The 13,421-nt window shown below is 41.8% G+C and overlaps 1 protein-coding gene across 6 annotated transcripts in view; it reads left to right on the top strand.

The window, feature by feature from the left end:
- COL12A1 (collagen type XII alpha 1 chain) overlaps nt 1-13,421 on the top strand; it is a 105,938-nt gene that overhangs the window by 32,299 nt on the left and 60,218 nt on the right. For 5 of the 6 annotated variants that reach the window (XM_054819202.1, XM_054819205.1, XM_054819203.1 and 2 more), the window contains 8 exons: nt 125-394; nt 2,296-2,562; nt 4,465-4,657; nt 5,335-5,456; nt 8,064-8,213; nt 8,299-8,418; nt 8,963-9,127; nt 9,307-9,453. In XM_054819202.1, coding sequence (XP_054675177.1) covers nt 125-394; nt 2,296-2,562; nt 4,465-4,657; nt 5,335-5,456; nt 8,064-8,213; nt 8,299-8,418; nt 8,963-9,127; nt 9,307-9,453 — 1,434 coding nt within the window. The remainder of the gene's footprint in view (nt 1-124; nt 395-2,295; nt 2,563-4,464; nt 4,658-5,334; nt 5,457-8,063; nt 8,214-8,298; nt 8,419-8,962; nt 9,128-9,306; nt 9,454-13,421) is intronic. The other variant, XM_054819207.1, reaches the window with a different exon arrangement.

Below are 13,421 nucleotides of genomic sequence, written 5' to 3'. Positions count from 1 at the left end.
TTGAAACTAATAATGATGGGAAGAGTTTGATTTTGCCTTTATGATCATTTTACTTTCCCATTTGTACTTTACTAACTTTTGTTATTTGTATTTGAGAGACAATTTGCTGTTTTCTTTCTTGCAGAACGTGGTTCACCACGTAATTTGGTTACCACAGACATAACTGACACAACAGTAGGGTTATCATGGACACCAGCTCCCGGAGCAGTTAATGATTATAGGATAGTATGGAAATCACTTTATGACGATACGATGGGAGAGAAGAGAGTTCCTGGAAATACAGTGGATGCTGTGCTAGACGGCTTGGAGCCAGAGACTAAATACAGGATTTCAGTATATGCAACCTACAGCAGTGGAGAAGGAGACCCAGTAGAAGGAGAGGCTTTTACTGATGGTGAGTTTAGTACAGTATTACCACCATTTGTAACATTCTGTTCTTGGTGAAATTATCATATTTTAAAGAAAATGGACCTTATTTTTCTTCACCTTTTTTTTCTGTAGAGTCCCCCCAAACCAAAATGTCACCTCAGATCAGTCAATTCTGGCTTTTTGTTTGACCATTGAAAAAAAAGAGGAAAATCTCTTCTATGTCATATAGGTTTGGATTCAGCAAGAATTACTTCCAACTTAAGATGTGATTTTGCCTGCAAATTACTCTGAAGCCAGCCTTTCATAGGTTTGATGTGACTGCTGGAAATCAGGTGGAAGAAACATTATGGATAGAGTAAGGAGGAAGGGTGGGGTAAATTCCCACAGAATCAATGAATTTCGTTTCCAAGCTGTTGCCCTTTCCAGTCTTCAGAGTCTTCAAACCCAGGCTCACTGGGTGTTATTTCTGTTTGTTATTTACCTTTCCTGAGGCTCTTCTTTTTTCTTATTTGATAAACATTATGTACTATTAGTCAAAGCAGTCTTAAGCCTCTTCTGCAGTGTAGGCAAAGTAAAAAAATCCTGAGAGGCCAGGGATGGCTTATTGCTGTAGAGCAAGAACTGGCAAGTAGAGGAGACAGAACGAATCAAGGGATGCCTCAGATCAGCCTTGATGTTTCTCTTGTTTGCCTAAAGGGGCCATGTGAAGACAAATCCCGAGGGAATGCTCTGGGCAAGCATCATGTGTCTTTACACGTTCTTGTACTCTATCCTAAGCATCTGTTTTGACTACTGAAGGAGACAGGCTGCTGAACTACGTTAACCTTTGTCCTTGACCCAGTATAGTTGATCCTAAGGACTCGCAAGAGTAGTGATTGCTGCCATTGGTAAGAGCTGACTCCCCAGAGTCAGACTGCTGTCCCACATCTTCTTTCTTTCTTCAAGAACAGCAGCATTAACTGTCCAGCCTTTTCCAGGTTAAGTAGGTGGCTTAGCCATATCGTTTGTTGCTTCTTTCAGTATGCTGCCTGAGGGAACTTTCTGTCAGGCCTATCAATAGCCCCAGACCTGAGACTAACTAACATTGCATCTTTCTGTGTCAAACACAGTTAGAAATTCTCAGTTCTTAGGACGGGGAGAGGATACTGTAGCCTGCAAAGCCTACCTTACCATGTGATGAAATACTGACTGATTCTGGCGTGCCGAGAAGGTTCTGTTTTGCCAAAACCTAGATGGCTTATTCCGGCTGACAGCCAGCATAACATACCTTTCAGTTCACTTCAGATCATTTGTAACATTTGTACAGTCTGGAAAATATCTCTTAGAAGCCGAGTGCTGCAATTTGTAGAGAAAATGCTTTATTAGTCCATGTGCTTATTCCAGAACATATACTATCCTGCAAATAGTGGTGAGTGATTTTCCAAGCATTTAGCAAGTCACTCACCACTATTTGCAGGGTAGTTTGTATGGAGCCCAACAACCAGCAGTTTAGGTATTTACTAGTACCTTATGAGATCTGTAAACCTGAAACTTAGAAAATCTTAACTCTATAGGACATTGTGTTCATAAAAAAAAAAGACTATAATTTATCACTTTCATTTGAGAGTGCTGAATCCATTATTTAACAGATTATTGAAAAGTGTGAGTAAATAAAACTCCCAGTTATGCTGTGTCATTGTGTAATTTATACTTCCCTCTTTTTTTCTCTGTAGTGGAAAGCACGCTTATGTTTTTTTAGTCCATTACAATTAAAAAATAACTTAACAATGGTCTGTTAGATTCCCCTGTGTCTTCTCCACAATCAAACTCTGTAATTTTAAAGAGGGCAAAATTTTTTAATTGAGCAGAATTAATTTTGTAGGCATACATTTGAACATATCTTTATGTGACAAAGTAAAAATTTATCTGTATTTTTACACTGAAAAGTGTCACCAAATGCCAGGACCGTGACAGTAGACAACGAGACAGAAAATACGATGAGAGTTACGTGGCAACCTTCACCTGGGAAAGTCTTGTCTTACCGTGTGTACTACCGACCACGCAGTGGAGGAAGGCAGATGTTTGGAAGAGTAAATGCTCCTGCTACAAGTATAGTGTTAAAGCGACTTAAGCCGCGAACTACATATGACCTCAGTGTTGTTCCAATTTATGATTTTGGGCCAGGAAAATCAAGAAAAGCAGAAGGAACAACAGGTACGTATCACAAGCTTGGACAGGATTTGATAATTAAAGTTTTGTGCTTAAAATTAATAATCATGATACATAGAAAAGTATGCTGGAGTCTGCCAAGTTCATGAATTAACAGGCAAATTGAAGAAAATGTTAGAGGTTAAGAAGAGAGTTTGGTTTGTTCGAAACTTCTCGATGGCATAGCCTGAGCACAGCTTTTTGCTGTTGAGGGTGTAAATATGGTGCAAAATCCAGTTGAAAATATTGGACTTGTTTTGAAACACTGTCATCAGAAGTCAAACCAAAGTTTTTTTGTGAGGAAGACAGTATAGCAACAGACTACTTAATCAAGTGTTGTCAGTTGTTTCATAATTTGCCTTTTGGTCCTGGGTATTGATTAAATAGCTACCCAGCATCCTGTTACTTACATTTGTCTTCTTTGATTGCCATATTTTCTGTGGAAAACCTGAGGTAACAAAAAGGGGGAGTAGATGATTTTGAAGAGTAATGAGTGGAAGCCTGACCTCAGAGACCATGGTCTTTTGGACAAACTGTCTTCTCTCTCAGAATCTGGTACTGGTGAGGGGATTTTTGTGGTAGAAGCAGAACTCTTTTTCTACTCTGTTTTAGTATGTATCTGGTGCTGGTCTTTCATTTTGCGAAGAAATGTTCTCTTGATATCCAGACCAAATCAACCAGATTTAAATAATTATGGTGGTAATCACTGTTTGGAAGCAAGTGGAGCCTGAGTGATCTTAGTTGAAGTTGTCATGATAATTCAGGGAGGACTATCATGGGAGACAGCGAGGCTGTATTTTTCCTTGTGAGTGGGAGCGTATCTACTGTTTCTCAGCAGAATTCACAATCTGAGGATATTTATGATCTTTCAGCTATAGTTAGACAAGTGCATTGGCATAGGGATAAGACAAACTCTTTTTTTTCCCTCCACCTTTTCACTCCAGAGCTATAGTTGTGACTTAATGTTTACTCTAATTCCCATTTTTGCAACTTTGAGATTACACTGCTGCAGTATTTTCTACGACTGCACTTTAGATTTACACAAAAGCAAAAGTGATGCAGAAGCTAGCAGCAGGCTTGTTAACCACTCTGTCTGTCTGCGAGTACTGACCTGCACTGGGTAGCTGTTAGTCTTCAGAGGAAGTTTGTCTTGACCTAAAAACCTCAAGCTGTTTGGCTGGCACTCCTCTGAAAAATTATTTTTTGACATACTGCCACACCTGTGGTTGGTGAAGTTGCTTGAACTGCCAGGCCCTGAGCCTGTAAAGGGAGAGGACTGTTGGCAGGACTTTTTCTGTGAAAGGGTCCTTGCTTCCACCCTCTCCATGCTCTGACCTCTAGGACCAGAGCTCTAAGGAGGAAGCAGCTTGAGAAGTGATATTAGTGGCTGAGTACTGGCTGCATGTAACTTTTGCCTGCAGTAAATTCTGATTTTTCTAGTGTTGGTTTAAGAGGAAGCTGCTTCCATTTCTCTTTTGGTCTACATGGCTTACCTACTTGTCGCCATTTAAAAGAGAGAGGGCTGGTCTAAGCTTGTCATCTAGTCTTTCTCCATAATTAACAGAGACGAAGACTGATGGTGGTTAGTCCATCTATTGTCAACATTTATTGTAAGATCAGATGGATGTTTAAGATAGGTGAGATGAATTGCTAACTATCCCTTAGTCCTTTGACTGAGCCTTGGTAACAAACTTAGCCTGCGTACCTATTGGTTGGATAGCTAAAATTAAGTGAAGTGAATCTCACCTTTTACCTCTTGATACTCATCTTTATGTCAAAGAAAAGGCACAAAGAGATAGGACTGTCACTAATACTGGATTTGCATATGGATTTTTACATAAAAGCATACTTGTTGATTTTTTCCTATAAGTACCCCTAATATAAACCCTTTTTTTCCCATCATTGCAGCCTCTCCCTTTAAGCCACCTCGAAATCTGAGAACTTCTGATTCAACTATGTCAAGTTTCCGAGTAACCTGGGAGCCAGCCCCAGGGCGAGTGAAGGGGTACAAAGTAACTTTCCACCCTACTGAAGATGATGGGAGTCTTGGAGAATTAATAGTGGGGCCATACGACAGCACAGTGGTATTGGAAGAGCTTAGGTATGGATAATCATTCATGTCTTTTTTTTTTTTAATAACTTTAGCTTAGGGTTTTGTTTAATCATGATCTGTGATTGAAATACCTGGCAAAATCTACTGTAAGAAAGCATTTTTGTCAATAGCTATGAGGATCTTGTTATGCAGTCTCTGAAAGGCACCTGGCAGAGCTCTTTCTGAGTTTATTCATTCACATCACTTGTAGTGTTCTCACACGAACTGAAGGAGGCAAAGATGTGGACAGAGGCTGTGTTCTGCATTTCGCATATGAGAAAACTAATGGGATGCTAGAGAAAGTTGGGATTTCTAAAGTTTCCTCCCAAAAGTTCCTTAGCTCATGTTTGTTAAAAAAAGCTTAATTTAGTTCTTGATTCATTCTCTCAGAGTCCTGGATTTATAAAGTGGGCTTCAGATCAAGTCAAAATGAGATCATTATAAGTCTTAAACTACTTGAATGAAGAAGGCTATACATTTAAGACTAGAATCTAGAATCAGCTTTTAAATTGTTAAAACTTCACTGTCTTGTGGAAGAGCTAGTTTTTGGGCTTCACATTTTAGCACCTTCTTTTCCATGTTTGTTTTGGTTTTTGTTTTTTTTCTGTGAGACTTTCATAAGTGAAGTGTCAGCATTTAGCTAGCCAAGTGACTTCAGTTACAGTACATTTGTTTAACTATTGCAGGGCAGGAACTACCTATAAGGTAAATGTTTTTGGAATGTTTGAAGGAGGAGAGAGCAGTCCCCTGGTTGGACAAGAGATGACTACCCTTTCAGATACTACTTCGGAGCCATTTTTATCTAGAGGTAAACATGATTGAGTTGAAGAAAAGGCAGTCTTGACTTTCGGATAAAAAAAAGACTAAAACTTTACCAGCGTTTCCTTATTGTTTTTCTAATGCATATAAATATTTATTTATAGGATTCAGTATACTCCCTACCCTGATGACATAACCCCGGGTCTGAAAGGACCACTAAGTATGGCCCAGTTCACAATTCTAGTCCTCTGCACCCTTTAGATGATCTTACAAAGATGATAACTCAGGCAACCCATGTTTTGCTGATTACTCAAAGCCATCTGCATTGCATTTTCAAACCATCCACATCTGTGTTTAATCACATAAGGTCAAATTCTCGAACAGAGATCATGGCTCATCTACAGGGGTGTTCAAAGGAGTAGAACAAGGAATTTTAAGCAGATCTTTAGTCCTTTGCTTGTCCGTATATGGTGACTTTTCCTTTTAAGACTAAGATGATATAATGAACAAAGATCTGATAGTTGTGAATGTCCCAGTGTAACTGTGTATTATTTAAGTTTATATTCAACATAACCATTATTTAGTCTTTTTTTTCTTTTTTTTTACTATAGAAGGAAGAGATTTAGTTCAGAAATGCAATTGCTGAGTGCTGTCCAGTTTCTATGAATGTTATGATAGCAGCTCCCTTGGTGTGGTTAATGGGCCTCTGCATGCTAATAGTTGTACCCACCATACTCTCAATTAAGATTGGATGAAGAGAGTTTCAGGGCTCAGTCCTCCTTTATGGAAAGCATTAAGAAGCTTCTTTATGCTTCTTAATAGCCAAGTATACATGTAGAAATAAAGAGAATTTGGTGAGGAGAAAGAACATAACTGCAAAGGCCTTTCAGAGTTAAATAAAGAAAAGGAAGTTTCTGACAGTTGACTCCATATTCTTTTTGCTTAACCTCTTTGACGCCTTGTTTCCACACTGGGCTGTGTAAAAAATACTCACCTCGTGTAACTTTATTGACAACATTTTTAGAAACTTGTTAATTAATTGCTGTCCCACTCTGTCTAATACAAGAGGGTAAAACTGAGAAAAACTACAAAACAGGCCATCAGTGACATTAATGTAAAACTGTGATGTCTGGCAGAAAAATAATTGCACCAAGAGTGGTTTGTTATTTTTTATTACAGCAGCTGTCATTTCTGTCTTCAGTGTTATATTCTTTAAGCTAATTAGTTTTACTAACGCATGGATTTGAGTCATGGTTAATGTGAAAAATGAATTTTATATCTGGGACTGTAAATGTAATAGTACATTATTTATTAATAGGGGAAAAATATCACCCTAGGTCTGGTGCCTTTGCTAGAATTTTCCACGTGGGGAACTTTGGTAGTTGGAAGAAAAATAAAAGTCAAAATAGTTTAACTTTTATATTGTACATGAAGCTAACCTTAACTTCCATATTAAAGTTATGCATGTGATTTTTTTGAACTAACATGGTTTTACTTAAACCCTACTCCCAACTGATTTTATTGTCCTGACTAAAGACTAGATCTATATTTTCTATGCAGAAGAGGATCATGCTTTTAACCCCCAGGTACATGGAATAGTTATATACATGAGTCTGCAGTGTTGGATCAATTATGTGGAACATATATGAAATCACAATATCTTTCAACTGTGATGAGTGTGGCTGATTTTTCTCAATGGGATTTCTTCCATATAAAGACCAGAAGCTCTGATGGCAGGAAGCCAGAAAATTTGCAGCTGGTAACACAAACTACAGGAAAAGAGAGAGAGCAAGGATTTTTATTTTTATTTCTGCAAATGGCTGTGGATAAAATAATTGTGTCTTTCTGTTTTGTATAAATATTTTGTGATTTTCCTTGTGATGAAAACAATACGATGCATATTTTATTCTGTAATTTGTAAACTGAAGATATGTGAAATAACTTCCTACCTTTTCAGAACATTGCAGCTTTATATAAATGTTTGTTCTTGTCCCCTCTCTATCTTTTGACCTGTGTTTATGTTTGTGTATCTTCTCTAAATTGTATTCTTTCTTTCCTGTATGTGCAAACTTCTAAACCACTTGTATTACTATGTCTTTTTCCCCTGAAAATTCAGAAATGCCATTTATTTGAAAGTGGTTGTAATATATGCTATTAATTCCACTATTACATCATTGAAAACTAAGCAGTAGTTTAGTTATCCATGACAGACTAAATTACTGTAAATTTGGATAATCTGATAATGCTTACTACCATGTCAGTGGTTAGTTTAGCAGTCTATAGAATATAGCACTTTTTTGTAAAACAAAACCTCTGAAATCAAGTTCTCAACCATCTTTAAAGACCAAAACAGATAATGACATGACAATAGCGAAGAGCACTGGCTTTGACATTTGCAAAGGCTTATTTATAAAAGGAAACATACATGAAGAAATTTATACAGCTTTTGCCATGGAACCAGTGACTAGTGTGAGTAACGTTCACAAATAGGTCATACTTGGCAGAGTGCCAGTGAATAAAACTAGAGCTATATTGGAAGCTAACTCATGACATATGTCATATAAAAGGATGGGGAAAGAAAGCTATCATGCTAAGGCTATATTTTTCTGGTTGAAACGATCATGCTAAGGTTATATTTTTCTGGTTGACATGGCAGGTTTAGAGTGCAGAACCAGAGCAGAAGCTGATATCGTGCTGCTGGTGGACGGCTCATGGAGTATCGGGCGGCCAAATTTTAAAACTATCAGGAACTTCATTGCCCGTATTGTTGAAGTTTTTGATATTGGTCCTGACAAAGTACAGATTGGTAAGTTGTCATATGTTGGAGGGAAAATGAGATGTAACTGCTACACAACCAGATAATAGCTGAGTAATGATGGCTTTTTTCCCAGGTCTTGCACAGTATAGTGGAGATCCCAGGACAGAATGGAATCTCAACACTTACCGAACCAAACAGGCTTTGTTAGAGGCTGTAGCCAACTTACCATACAAAGGAGGCAATACTCTAACAGGTATGTCACACTGCCAGGATTTTCCTTAAGCTCCAGTAAAAATAATTCCAGTAGCTGACCCCAGTATTGTTCAGTAAGCTCAAATTTGTCCTTGAAGAAAGGGCCTTATAGTCCAATTCAGTATGTTTGGAAGAGAACAGGCGTAGCATAGACAAATAAACTCAGTGGAAGTCTGGAGAAATGTGATGGAGAAGAGCTTGGGTGATGAAGAGCTTGGGCTGCTGTTGAGCATACGAGAAGAAAAGGCAGTTCCATGTCAGGGTTGGGATGAAGACAAGATGAGGACCCAGAAGGGAGTCTAGAGGAAATAGGAGGGTGATGCATAAAAAGTAAGAGATTAGAGACTTTGAGAGGGTTGAAATAGCATGAGTTGCTGGTAAGTCTAGATGATGGGCTGCAACTAGATTCCGAATGCTTCTAGAAGGAAGTAAATTGTGGAATGACATTGTCAGAGTGAAATCAATAGGATGAAATACTCTCCTTTAGTATGACTACTATATGGAAATAGTTTATAGTGATGGTGATCTTTTTTGTATCATTCTAGGAATGGCTTTGGATTTCATCTTAAAAAACAACTTCAAACAAGATGCAGGCTTAAGGCCCAGAGCTCGCAAAATTGGTGTTCTCATCACTGATGGAAAATCACAAGATGATGTAGTCACCCCTTCAAGAAGACTCAGAGATGAGGGAGTGGAACTTTATGCCATTGGTAAGTATGAAGAGATGGCCAACCTCCTCCTGTCCATCTGCTAAATGCACAGAGAAGTGGCCACGTACATATGTACCTAAAAGGGTATTCAAAGAATGTGTTTAGGGACTTAAGTTCATGGCATTATATTTCAAGGCCATCATTTCTAATAAGTTTTGTTTTCATATCTTCTCTGTAAGGTATTAAAAACGCAGATGAAAACGAATTGAAGCAGATTGCAACGGATCCAGATGACATACATGCTTACAATGTTGCAGATTTCTCCTTCCTGGCTAACATTGTTGATGACGTAACAACGAATCTGTGTAACAGTGTGAAAGGTCCAGGTACATCACATTTTCAGTCTAATTCATCCTTTTTCCATTTACGTGCTTGCACTGCTAATTTCTTTTTATTACTTATTGGGAACACTGCATAGCCCTGGGCTGTTTTTTCAGCTGCTGGTGTGAGGAAGTTGTACAGACCACCTGGACTACCCTGCAGGGGTTCTTCATTTCCTTTCAACAATGACTGTGTTATACCTAACACAGCATGACATGGCTGGACGTGCCTTCTTTTCTCCCAGAGTCAGGAAGTATGTTGCTCAGTGAGTCACCTTTTTGCTCATTGTGGCAGGTTCTTTGATGATACTCATCCAATAAGGAAAATTTCAGCAGCCCTGCTCTTTTCAAGTATTAATGTCTGACAGCCCAAAAGCAAAGCTGATATTTTGGGTTTGCATGGCAAGGTTTTGCTAGCAGGGAGCTGCAGGGGTGGCTTCTGTGAGAAGCTGCTGGAAGCTGCCCCTTTGTCCGATAGAGCCAATGCCACCTGGCTCCAAGATGTACCCGCTGCTGGCCAAGGCCGAGCTCATCAGTGACAGTGGTAGTGCCTCTGGGATAACATAGTTAAGAAGGGGAAAAAGTTGCTGCACAACAGCAATTGCAGCCAGAGAGAGGAGTGAAAATATGTGAGGAACAACTCCACAGACACCAAGGTCATTGAATAAGGAGGGGGAAAAGGTGCTCCAGGCACCAGAGCAGAGATTCCCCTGCAGCCTGTGGAGAAGACCATGGTGAGGCAAGCTGTCCCCCTGCAGCCCATGGAGGTTAACAGTGGAGCAGATATCCACCTGCAGCCCATGAAGGACCTCATGGCAGAGCAGGTGGAGACACCTGAAGGAGGCTGTGACCCCGTGGGAAGCCCGCACCAGAGCAGGCTCCTGGCAGGACCTGTGGACCTGTGGGGAGAGGAGCCCACGCTGGAGCATGTTTACTGGCAGGATGTGTGACCCTGTGGGGGACCCACGCTGGAGCAGTCTGTTCCTGAAGGACTGCACCTCATGGAAGGGACCAAACTAAAATTGCTGGGGGAGGGGAACCTCAATCCATCCCACTCCTACCAGTTGTTTGCCAGTGCCAGCAATAGATGCCCAGAGCTGGGAGAAGGATCACAGGTTATCACACAAGCACCTGAAGTGCAGCAAAAAGGAATTCCAGCCACTCCAGCCAGTAAGTCAGCTTCATTGAGGGCCCAACCTAAATGCCTCTATGCAAACGCACATAGCAAGGGGAATAAACAAGAGGAGTTGGAGACGTGCGCACACCTACAGGGCTATGATTTTAATGGCATCATGGAGATGTGGTGGGATGGCTCCTATGACTGGAGTGTTGGAATGGAAGGATACAGGCTCTTTAGGAAGGACAGGCAGGGGAGACAAGGAGGGGATGTCGCCCTCTATGTCAATGACCAGCTGGAGTGCATGGAGCTCCACCTGGAGATGGATGAGGAGCCGAATGAGAGCTTATGGATCAGGATTCAAGGGAGGGCTGGGGCAGGTGACACTGTAATGGGGGTCTGCCACAGGCCACTCGACCAGGAAGACCAGGTGGATGAGGCCCTCTATAGACAGACAGGAGCAGCCTCATGTTCACAAGTCCTGGACCTCATGGGGGACTTCAACCACCCTGATGTCAGGTGGAGGGACAGCACAGCAGGGCACAAGCAATCCAGGAGGTTCCTGGAATGCATTGATGATAACTTCTTTCTCCAAGTGATAGAGGAGCCAACGAGGAGAGGTGCCATGCTGGACCTTGTTCTCACCAATAAGAGCTGGTGGGGAATGTGAAGCTCAAGGGCAGCCTTGGCTGCAGTGACCATGAAAGGGTGGAGTTCAAGATCCTCAGGACAGCAAGGAGGGTGCACAGCAAGCTCACTACCCTAGACTTTAGGAGAGCAGACTTTGACCTCTACAGGTCAGTCAGTCTCACCTCTGTGCCTGTCAAGATCATGAAAACTATGGAAACTATGCTTAAGCAGATGGAAAATAAGGAGGTGATTGGTGACAGCCAACATGTCTTCACTAAGGGCAAATCGTGCCTGACAAATTTGGTGGCTTTCTACGCTGAGTTACAGTGTTGGTGGATAAGGGAAGAGCAACTGACGTCATCTATCTGGACTTGTGCAAAGCATTTGACACTGTCTTGCACAACATCCTTGTCTCTAAATTCTTGGAGATACATGGATTTGATGGGTGGACCACTCAGTGGATAAGGAATTGGCTGGACAGTCACACTCAAAGAGTTGTGGTCAACGGCTTAATATCCAAGTGGAAAACAGTGATGAGTGGTGTTCCTCAGGGGTTGGTATTGGGACTGGCGCTGTTCAACATCTTTGTCGGCAATATGGACAGTGGGATCGAGTGCACCCTCAGCAAGTTTGCTGACAACACCAAGCTGTGTGGTGCAGTTGACATGCTGGAGGGAAGGGATGCCATCCAGAGGGACCTTGACAGGCTTGAGAGGTGGGCCCGTGCAAACCGCATGAAGTTCTACAAGGCCAAGTGCAAGGTTCTGCACATGGGTTGGCGCAACCCCAAGCACAGCTACAGGCTGGGCAGAGAATGGATTGAGAGCAGCCCTGTTGGAGGTTTTGGTGGGCAAGAAGCTCAACATGACCCAGCAATGTGTGCTTGCAACCCAGAAAGCCAACCGTGTCCTGGGCTGCATCAAGAGAGGTGTGACCAGCAGATCAAGGGAGGTGATTCTGCCCCTCTGCTCTGCTCTCGTGAGACCTCACCTAGAGTACTGCATCCAGCTCTGGGGCCCCCAACATACGAAGGACATGGACCTGTTGGAGCGAGTCCAGAGGAGGCTCATGAAGATGATCAGAGAGCTGGAACAGTTGGTTGGAGAGAGTTGGGGTTGGTCAGCCTGGAAAAGAGAAGGCTCCGAGGAGACCTTAGAGCAGCCTCCCAGTACCTGAAGGGGACCTACAGGAAAGCTGGAGAGGGACTGTTTACAAGGGCATGGAGTGATAGGACAAGGGGGTAATGGCTTTAAACTGAAAGAGGATCGATTTACATTAGATATAAGGAAGACATTTTTTACAATGAGGGTGGTGAGGCACTGGAACAGGTTGCCCAGAGAAAATGTGGCTGCACCCTCCCTGGAAGTCCAGGCTGGATGGGGCTTTGAGCAACCTGGTCTAGTGGAGGGTGTCCCTGCCCATGGCAGGGGAGTTGGAACTGCGTGATCCTTAAGATCCCTTCCAACCCAAACCATTCTATCATTCTATGATTCTATGACTCATGCTTAAGCAGTTTGTGAAAAACTGTAGCCTGTGGGAAGGACTCACGTTGGAGAAGTTAATTGAGAACTTTTTCCCATGGGAGGGACCTCACGCTGGAGCAGATGAAGAGTGTGATAAGTCCTCTTGAGGCGGAAGGAGCAGCAGAAACAATCTGTGATGAACTGACCACAACCCCCATTCCCCATCCCTCTGTGCTGCTCAGGGGGAGAAGGTAGATAATTCAGCAGTAAAGTTAAGCCTGGGAAGAAGGGAGGAGGTGGAGGGAATGTGTTTTTAAGATTTGGTTTTATTTATCATTACTCAACTCTGATTTGATTGGTAATAAATTAAATTAATTTTCCCCAGGTTGAGTCTGTTTTGCCCGTGACAGTAATTTCTGAGTGATCTCCTTGTCCTTGTCTTGACCCACAAGGCTTTTGTTATATTTTCTCTCCCCTGTCCAGCTGAGGAGGGGAGTGACAGAGCAGCTTGGGTGGGTACCTGGCATCCAGTCAGGGTCAACCCACCACAGCCAAGCATGGAAAACCATTAATGTTGGCTGATGGTTCTCCAGTGAAACACTGATGTTAAAGGTGGAGTAGGAATGATAGGGAGCTTTTTTGATCTTGAGAGTGTGATGGTGAGCTCTCTCTTCACACAGTTGTTTTAAGAATTCCTGAGGAAACAGAAACATAAGCAAGTACCTTAAGTCTTTGTTGTTTTTTTTCTCTAAGTAACTTTTTTG

The sequence above is a fragment of the Grus americana genome, chromosome 3, assembly GCF_028858705.1.
Source record: "Grus americana isolate bGruAme1 chromosome 3, bGruAme1.mat, whole genome shotgun sequence".
Taxonomy (NCBI): Eukaryota; Metazoa; Chordata; class Aves; order Gruiformes; family Gruidae; genus Grus; species Grus americana.
The sequence above is the reverse complement of the archived record's forward strand: the minus strand, read 5'-3'. Positions and strand labels throughout refer to the sequence as shown.